Source organism: Alligator sinensis, unplaced genomic scaffold (assembly GCF_000455745.1).
Source record: "Alligator sinensis unplaced genomic scaffold, ASM45574v1 scaffold1097_1, whole genome shotgun sequence".
NCBI lineage: Eukaryota > Metazoa > Chordata > Crocodylia > Alligatoridae > Alligator > Alligator sinensis.
The window spans coordinates 870441-879876 of NW_005841950.1; the positions used below are offsets into that span (position 1 = coordinate 870441).

At 47.9% G+C, this 9436-nt stretch overlaps 1 protein-coding gene across 4 annotated transcripts in view; it reads right to left on the minus strand.

The window, feature by feature from the left end:
* Positions 1-234: 234 nt before the first annotated feature.
* Positions 235-9436, minus strand: part of LOC102374052 (mucosa-associated lymphoid tissue lymphoma translocation protein 1-like) — a 61099-nt gene continuing 51897 nt past the window's right edge. For 2 of the 4 annotated variants that reach the window (XM_025199916.1, XM_025199915.1), the window contains exons 14-15: positions 3479-3604; positions 237-2147 (exon numbers count right to left, since the gene is read on the minus strand). In XM_025199916.1, the coding sequence (XP_025055701.1) occupies positions 1785-2147; positions 3479-3604 (489 nt within the window). In that variant the 3' untranslated portion in view covers positions 237-1784. Of the gene's footprint in view, positions 2148-3478; positions 3605-9436 lie in introns of all 4 variants that reach the window. The other 2 variants (XM_025199918.1, XM_025199917.1) reach the window with 2 other exon arrangements.

The window sequence follows — 9436 nt, forward strand, 5'->3', positions numbered from 1 at the left end:
CAGTAACATTGTGTGTTTGGACCAACTTGGGACTAAAGCTAGGAGCACTAAAGTTAGTCCCATGTCCCAAGTCAGTCCACACGCAGTCTTAATGTGCTTTACTGCTTGTAGGTGTAGACACGCCCAGTTACTTACAAGAAAGAAAGATCTTTTTTAAATCCTTCAGCCTATTAAAAACAAGTTGTGTATTATATTTCAGGACTTGCTGTATGTGAGAACATGTGGTACTTGCTATGGCCAGACACATCTCATCAGCCTTCAGAACCAAGATGGATGTAGGTACAATCATGTAGGCTCTTCTGGGCTGCTTTCCAGAAAGTCACCAATCCTGTGCAATGTTACTGTCACCTGCTGTTGGAGGGTGCTGTTTCCTTTGGGAAGTCCTCACATTTGGTGGTGGCTGCAGCTTGGTGACTGCTACCACCATGGTCACCAGCTATCAGGCACCTATGCTGCAAAAGGTACACTGTGCTCTACTTCAAATGCTCTAGCAGAAAAGCAGTCTTGAGGTGATATCTCAGCACATGGACTTCAATGAATCCACAACAGTCCACACTTGTGGAGGGTACATGTCTCATCCTTTTGCAAAGAGGTAGCGCAGGACCCACGGATCACTTCAACCCTGGCCACAGGACTTGAGTGAAACTTCACAGGGCTTAGGGCTGAACTGGCAACAGCCCCACAGCTTATAGTCCTGGGACTCCATTTGAAAAAAAAAAAAAAAGAAGGATAGAAGGAATTCTCATACTAGGAAAATAGACTCTTTATGTTTAAGGCTGCAGCCACCTCACCTAGGTTCTAGAGAGGCAATTCAGACCTTTATATACTTTTTCCTGAAAAACACTTGATGTATTGCTAAGAAACAATACATCAAGCCATACAAGAACAGCAAATGCATTTCATACCTCGAGCACTGTGACTTTAAATATAATAAAACCCTTAACTCTGATCTGCATTAATAAACATGTTAGAATACACTCTAACTATATACCTCCTCTGAATAACATAGCAATGTATTTTCAAAAAAAATCCCAATCCCAAATACAGAGGTAAAATATACCCTCTAGAAACACAACCGCACATCACTGTACATTTTTTTTTACGCATGCTCTACCTGTGAGATAGAAAAGCATAGCAGCAGCTCAACACCAGGTACAAGAAGAATCACACTCCAATGCCATTTTAAAACTGTTATTTCTTAATTTGTTACAATATTTACACAATGCTGTGGTCAGCATTAAAGGTTTTATTTTATTGCATTAAAATTGCACCCCCTGCCTGCAACGTTCCTTTAGCTCGTACCTTTCCATGGCTTCAATTTTAATGCTTGTTCCCAGGCCTTTGCTTATTGCAGTCTGTCTTTCAGAGTGCCTAGGTGGCAACTTTGTCTGTAAATGGATGACTTTTTGGAGGGGGTGGAAATCCTATGATTGTCACATTATTTACTCAGCATGATGGTCACTCCTTTGCCAAGGATTCTTGCATAGAGCTTTGCGTGTGGCAGAGGTTGCTCACTAGGACTCTGACCCTCCATGCTTAGTGGGACAGATACTGGAATCCAGCTATTCTGGGGAGAGAGGGGAGGAGATGCAGCAGTGAGATGGCCACAGGGGGCAACTCTTTTTACCTCTCCAATAGCTGTCTTGACTGTCTGGACATAGTGCATGTTAGACTCTGGAGTATGGCTTAGGCTATGGCAGCAGTATTGCTTGTAACCCGAAAAGCAGTCCTCCTGTAGTGAGAGAATCCCCACCTCTCCCTAGGGACAGCAATTCACTTCCCATTCAGGAGCAATTCTGTCCTGGGCTGGCCCTGAGCAGTGCTGAGCAGAGACTGCTCAGGTCACTCTCATCGTTTTCCTCGGGCTCACTGCACGTGTTCGACTGGCTGCTGCACTGCGAGCTGCTCCCGGACTCCACTTCCAGCGATGCTAGCCCCTTCTGCGCTGCAGGTACCATTGATCCATCCTTGGGATATGAGCTGGAAGTAGGTTTTGATGCCTCCTGGTGGGGTGGAATAACACACTTTTTCTGGCTGAACAGTTGTGCTACCAGTGACTTCCTGAGGATTTTCCGCAGACTCTCACGAGCCCTCTGCTTGGTGCCCAGCTGAGTATAGTGCAAATCCAGCTGCAGTAACACATCAGTCTGGGGCAGGGGAGGTGGGGGAAGGGGGAGAGGGGGTGGTGAACAAAGGATACAACGTGAAACAGAGACAGAAAAACTAAAGCAGACTACTACAACCACTGCCTGACTTCAGAATCAACCAGTCCACCTCACTGGATAAGCAGGTTTGTCTGTGTTCTAGTTAGGCATCCCTTTATGCTTTGAAACATCCTGGTAAGACATTGGGAGGAAAGGGTTTGATCTGAGCTATAGCACAGACACTTGCTTGAAGCAGAAAGGCCTGGGAGATAATGTCATGGAGTTATAGACTCATAGAGAAGTCGGGCTGAAAGGGACCTCCAGAAGTCATCTAGTCCATCCCCCTGCCTGAGGCAGGATCATCCCTATCCAAACCATCCCATACAAACCATAATCTCAACTCCCATAGGACTGCTGCGAACTCTAACCCAACACAGACCTAACACCCTAACCTACCGCAGGTAAATCAGAGAAACCACAGCAACCAATGCTTTGCTTCTGTAAGTCCCAGGTAGAGGGCCATGCCCTCACTACAGAAGAAGGCAAAAGTCCCCACAGTCCATATCAGTTTGACCATTGGGTAAAATTCCTTCCTACCCCAGATATGGCAATCAGTCTGACTTTGAGTGGAGAAGCAAGACCCTCTAACCAGGAACCTTTGGCTTTGGTCCCAGCAGGAGCACTGGCACACCCCAGTTAAAGTCCCCAGCCTTGGCTGTAGCCAGCACCCAATGCCTCTGGGAAAGCTTAAAAACACCCTGACATAGCAGAAAAGGGCAGCAGGGGGAAACCAGCAAAGCCAAGAAGAATGAAAAATACCCATGGTAGAACACATGCCTAGCTATGCCCAAATCATTCATGACCAGTGGCTGTCCAACCTCTACTTGAACACATCCAGTGATGGAGAGTCCACAGCTTCCCTAGGCAGTCTGTTCCACTGCCTCACTATTCTAACAGTGAAGAAGTTTTTCCAGATATCCAATCTAAACTTACTTTGCTGCAACTTCCAGCCATTCGCCCGATGCTCTCTGGCCTCAGGGCATGAAAGGAAGGTGTCACCAGGGAGAGGAGGAACCAGGCTTGGCTTGGTCACTAAACTGCAGTCAAACTTCAGAGATCCCCTAGAAGTGTCCCTAGCCCAGGGAGAGGCTCCCCGCTTTGTGACCTCCTCTGAATGCTTTTTTTGGTCAGTCCCAGGACACGCAAACTCAGGAATGTGTAAGATCTCCAAAGGCATTTTGGAGGGAAGGTAGGATGGCTTGGGAGACACCAGCTATTCCAGGAGGAAGGTGAAGCACATAGCGAGATCGCCACACAAGGCAACTCTTTTTTACCTGAACTTTCTGTAGACCACAGAGCCGGAGCACACAGTCCAGTTCCTCATGCTCTGATAGAGAGGTGAGCAGTGACTCTACTTGGTCAGACTGGCTGCCCCGCAGCACTGCCAGATCTTGCATCTCCTAGAGCAGGAAGGAAAGAAGAAACAAAGCCATCCTCAGCACAAGCCAAGCTAGCCCACGAATTCAGAAGTGTCCTCTCCTCCCGTCCAGTTGAAGCCAGCCTGGTCTGGGCTTCAGAGTTTGGGCTGCAGTATATGCTGCCCCTATTCACACCATGGAATGAGAACACGGCCTCTTGTGCCATTGAGGTGGATCAAGGTAGTTAGAGTCCCAGGGAACCAGACATCAGGGCACCTTGAGTGCACCTCAGGTCTGTCAGGGAGTTGGCCAGGCAGGGAGTGCGTGGGTCTGGGGGGGGACCATTTGCCACTTCAGGATTGAGGAAGCATCAAGGTGGGTCACACCTCCACATGCAGCCGAGTCTCTGGGCCACCCTCTCATTTGCTTGGGTCTCAGGTTTCTGGAAAAGGAATGGAGCCAAGGAGGGTTTGCCCAGAAAATATGGGGTGGTGTTGACTGCTTCTGTCAGGGCTCTGAGTCTGGTGCCCAGCACACCAACAGGAGGCACTCAAGCCAGGGGCTCAGCAGGACCATGCTGGCTATGGGGTGTTCGTGTCCTCTTGGCCTGGGATGATTAGAGGCCCCTGCAGCTCCCTTACTCTGCCCCCTTACTCTGCTTGAGCACAAGCAGCAGAAAACTGCATGTCTGTGCTCATGGGCCAGGTTCAGTTGCTGCTCGTGAGTGTGGTGGTCTGCAGGAACGCAGCTGCTGCTCAATGCAAAGTGGTATCCCACGGGGGGGGGGGCTGCACGCTTGGGTTTCAGCTTGGGGCAAGCCTGCAATACACTGACCTACTCTATGTGATTATGGTGCCCTCTGGTGGCTAGTTCCAGCAACTACAAACAGCCTATTTCCTCTAAACTGGAAAGATTAGGCCGACTCTTTAGGCATATTGGCTCCTGTCCCTCAGCACTGTGAATGGACTGGCACTTGGGAGAAGGATAACCTACAGCAGCCCTCAGCCCTGTGGAGGATGCACAGACAGTGATGCTAAAGACAAAGACAGGCCCTGGAGAAGTTTCATGCCACTTTTCACACCCCCATCCTCCCTGGACAAAATCACCACTTTATGCTCCGGAGGAGTGCTGGCTTCCTGGGATGGTGCTTTGATGCTAAAGTCCCTAAATTCACTGTCAGTTTCTGACTGTGGTGTATGTACATATGGCGGGTTGCACTGCTGGGAGGTTTGCTGCATAAATGGTGACAAATCCTGTTCTTCCTCCCGTGATCATTTTTCCTTACCCATGCCCTTTTACTTGAGAACTAGAGGAATACAAGTGCTTTGTATGTAGCTCTCTCCTTGGACAAAGCAAATGCAATGTGAAGATAAGTCAGTTTCCCAGTCCTTGGCTCTTTCTGACTAGAGACATGCAGTCAGATTGGAGGGAGTTCAGAGTAAAGCAGAAGAACTTCAGAGGACTGAGGCTATGAGTTATCAAGAAAGAGTCAAGGGCAGTGGATGTCAACCCCCACCCCAAGCCCACTATTTAGTTTCTTAGAACAAGGTCAGCAACTGCAGCCTACAGCCCACGGGCCAGATCTGACCTGCAGAGAGGTCTGATGCAGCTCTTGAAGGTCCAATCCAGTATGGGGGGAAAGGTGGGATGGAATTGTACTGTGCCAACCTTCCCCTCTTCTCCCTCTCCTCACTTTACCTCTACAGCCTGCTCTCTTCACTTGCCTTTGCTGCAAAGAGGATGAGGATCAGCAGCAAGGGTAAATGTAGGCACCTGGCTACTGTAGGGGACACAAATTTGTGGCCCACAGCAGGGGCCGGGTAACAAAGGGCAGGCTGCACTGGCAAGATGTTTATGACCCCTGATTTTCAACAAGCTCAGATCTACTCCCTTGGGTTGCGTTTGGCTTCAGACAGAAGATCTCTCAGTTTGGACTGGGAGAGAGCAGCTGGCCAAGCCTTTTCCAAAGAAAGCAGAACTTCACCCCATATGTACTCTTCTTCTAGGCCCCCAGCCTGCCTTTAGCACCATTTCTGGTCCCTCCTCTCCTGCTGCATCCTCTGTAAAGTCACAGTGTATATGACCATTGCACCATCTACTCTAGTCTCCTTTGTTGCACAGATCATTAATTTAATCTGGATACTCCTGCGATGAGTTCAGGAGCTTGAACTGGGTCAAACTATGTCAGCTTGCAGGAGATTAAAGTGCTGTGTGCCCCAGGCAGAGAACAGAAGAGATCAATGCCCAGGGAAAGGTAATGTGAAGGGAGTGATTTAGGTAAGATGTCTCCATGTTCCCGGTGAAGAAAACATACCCTGCTCTGCAGAGAAAAGCAGTCCCCCTATCAGCATCCAATCTGACCTGGATGAATCTTCTTTTCCAGTTCTACAACTGGTATTCAATTCCATACTGAGCACAGGAGCGAAGAACACCAGGCAGGCAACTAACAAAGTACCACCTAAGAACACTTGTCATCGGCCCTTCCTGTACAATGTCTGGACATTGCTTTAAAAGAAAGCAAAGACTAGGAATAATGAATCTGATTCACTGGAGAGATTTGATTATATTTGTTGCTTTCACACAAAGCTGCAAGTGTTCTGAATGCAAAACAGAACTTCTTGTTCTCTTTATGTCCCATGAAGGAAGGAGATGAACAGAGATCAACAAATTCACAGAATCTAATGCCAGATGAGACCATCGTAGCCATCCAGCCCACTTCATCCTCCTTCCCCAAACGCACATAGCTCCTCTTATATAGGTTTCTAAATCTGTATGCTGGCTAGGCCTCCACTTCATCCTCCTCAACTTCTTCAGTATGCTTGACACTAGCTAACCTCTGAGTCTATGGCTTTGCAATCTGAATAACAGCCTCTACAAACAGTCTTTTTCTCTGTACACAATACATCCTCCACCTGTTTCAGAGTGCACTCACCTTATACAATCAGGATATGAACAATCATATCTTCAGTCACTCTGCTAATATGGTCTACCTCTTCCCCCTTGTGCTGCCTATCTGTCTGTTCACCCATGAATGGGAGCCCTATAGGAGAAAACTCTGTTCATTTTTGTCTGGAAAGTACCCAGCCTTACTACAGATACAATTAGCAGTAATAACCATGCTCCATTTCCTTTTGAGAGGTGACTACTGAAAAACCAAACAATGCTAGAAAGTTTGGACAATGTTTATTTTGCAGTATCCCTGAGGTCTTGGAATTAAGATAAGTCTAAAGAAAACCGGTTAAAGCTGGAGCATTTAAAAGTCTGAGGCACCTAGGGACAGGCACCTGAATCCAGCCTGATATCTAGTCAACTCAGAGCCTTGTCTCTGGCAGCAGCTGCTGCAGAAGGAAGTGCAAAAACCCCACAGTAGCAAACATGCTCCACATTAGATTTCCTCCTGATTAGGGTTGTGCAAATAATTGATTTCCTGATTCAGCAGCCAAATTAAAAATAAATCCACCTGCTACATGAGCTGTGATTTGACCCATTGTCTGATCTTCCTCAGGACTGTGTCCAAAGCCTGGGAACGCCAGTATTTAGAGAGACAGTTTCCTCAATCTCTCTTGGTTGGCAGAGTGGTGATGGCAACCAGACACGAGAAGGAAGGTAAAACTCATCTATCTTCTATCCCTTCTACTGGATAAGTAGACTGAGCTCTGCTGTGAAGCAGGTTTTCCATCCCTCGGATCAAAATGTAGCTCTTTTCTGACCCTGTTCCAATTTCTTTTTAAGGAATACAAGTCAGGAAGTGCCAAATCTAGCACTTTCCAAGCACTTTGGGACTGTGAGGGTCAGCTTGCCAAGCAAGTTCTTGACAAGCTGACCCAAGAGCCAGACTGTGAGCAGCCTTTACTGAGTGGGTGAGAGGTCAGGCAGTTGGGAATGGGGCTCAGGAGTCAAACCCCAAAACAGGAAAAAAAAATTTTGGCTTGACAAAAAAGATTTTTCTTTGGGGAATGGAAGTGTGTGTGTGGGGGGGGGGGTTGGTTTCCTTGTTGAAAAAGACAACTTGAAAAAAAATACAACATCTACCTGGGAAACAAAACATGTTGTGGTTTGCTTTTAACTCTAAAGAAAATCAACTTTAAATAGAGTAACTTTGGTCTCAAACTTTGCTTTGAAATGAAGAATTGAGGAGTTTCTTTTATAAAATATCAAAATAAACTGCTTGAACTGCTCTGTTTCCAGCTGAAACTGTTTGCTAAATTTATGAATCTTTTCAGGCAACCCCAAATTGCATTGTTCTGCAAAGGTCCCTTTTTATCTGAAAAGTGTGGAAATGTTACCACAACCCATCTACCTCCCTCCCTCCCATGTTACTGCAGCCCCTTGAATAGAAGAACTCACTGACATAAAAAGCAGCTACAAAAAAAAAAAATTGGAGTCATATCTTTCTTTTCTCCTGGTGCCTGGGGCTGGGCAAGCAAATAAACTGCAGGCTGCTTCCTCAGCTTTAAAGGAATGCACCACACACTTCCCAAGCATTAGCCCTCCCCGAGGAGGATGCTGAAGGAGCCAAGCCAGGGCTAGATTCTTGCTCTACTCAGTTGTGATCTTGCTAAGCAGAGTCACAGGTCTGGACATCCTACAGCCTTCCTCTGAGGCCAGGGTCTTTACCACAAAGAAAGGTACATGCTTAACATGAGTTAAGCAACTCAAGGTAAAATCCTACTGAATGTGAGGTAGTAGGGTGTTAACTCCTTCAAGTTAGCAAGTCAAGCTGAAGCCTGTGGGGAAGCAGCTGTTGTAGCTGAATAAGCTGTTGGATTGCCAGTAAAAGGGGCAGAGACAGGACCCCAAAAGGCCTGGTACTAAGAGTTTGGGTTAGGAAAGCAAGTGGAAGTGCAGCATGCAGACATCTGGCAGTGCACAAAGCCATATGCAACACAGGATGGAAGAGGCCTGGGAGCAACTTCCCTTAGAGACAGGCTGCACTGGTCCAAAGTCTGGCTACTCACACAGCTGCCACTTGCTGGCTCATTGCTTGGGCACCATAGTTTAGGGGACAGCACTCAGGCTGGAGAGGGATGGACTCCAATTTCTCATGACACTTCTCTCCCTCAGCTGGGGTCTTTGTGAAATGGGAACTCTTAACCTGATCCTGGCATACAGGGCACTGAGGAGGCACTTGTTCCTCTTGTCAAGAGTGGAGGATAATTTCATGCCTTTCTCCCTCTGTTTTGCACTCTGGGTTTGTCCCAGCTCCTCTCCCGTCCCTTTTTTCCTCCTTTCCAAGGGGAGGTCCAAATGCACTGACAGCTGTGAAGAGGACACAGGTCTCTTACCTGCTGCCTCTCCAGGCCAAAAGCCTTTAACAGTCTGGCCTTTCATTTTTAGCGCTAGCAGCCCCTTTATTCCTGCCTCAACTTTTTGGGACAGGACAGACTCAGCTGACTCAAACCTACTGCCAACTCAACGATCACCACCAGAGGGCAGTGTGTACCCGCTCTCCAATGAGGAGCTACCCCATGGAGGTCCCAGGACCCCACTCCCAGCAGAGGCCGCACTCACCTCTGGTCTCTGCAGTCACACACCATGAAAGCAACAGCTAGTAACATGCCTCTCTGCTCCAGCAAGCACAGCTACACACTCCCAGGCTAGTGCATGCGCTCTCCCCCTGTACAGCAATGGTGTTTATTCAGAGGCATACTACATGTCCTGCCAGGGTTCTGGGTGTGTGAAGAGCTGACACAAACATTGTTATTCCTACCCCCTGCCGTGTCTGTTTGCTTCTTTTGGACAGATCCTAAGCCAGCAAATGGGGCCAGGAGACTCATGCTCTCTCCCATGGAGAGTCAGGGCACTCTGCCAGGACAGCGAGGGAGCTGAAGAGGCCTGTTGCTGCCACAGCCACTGAGAGAGGCTGGGGCCTGG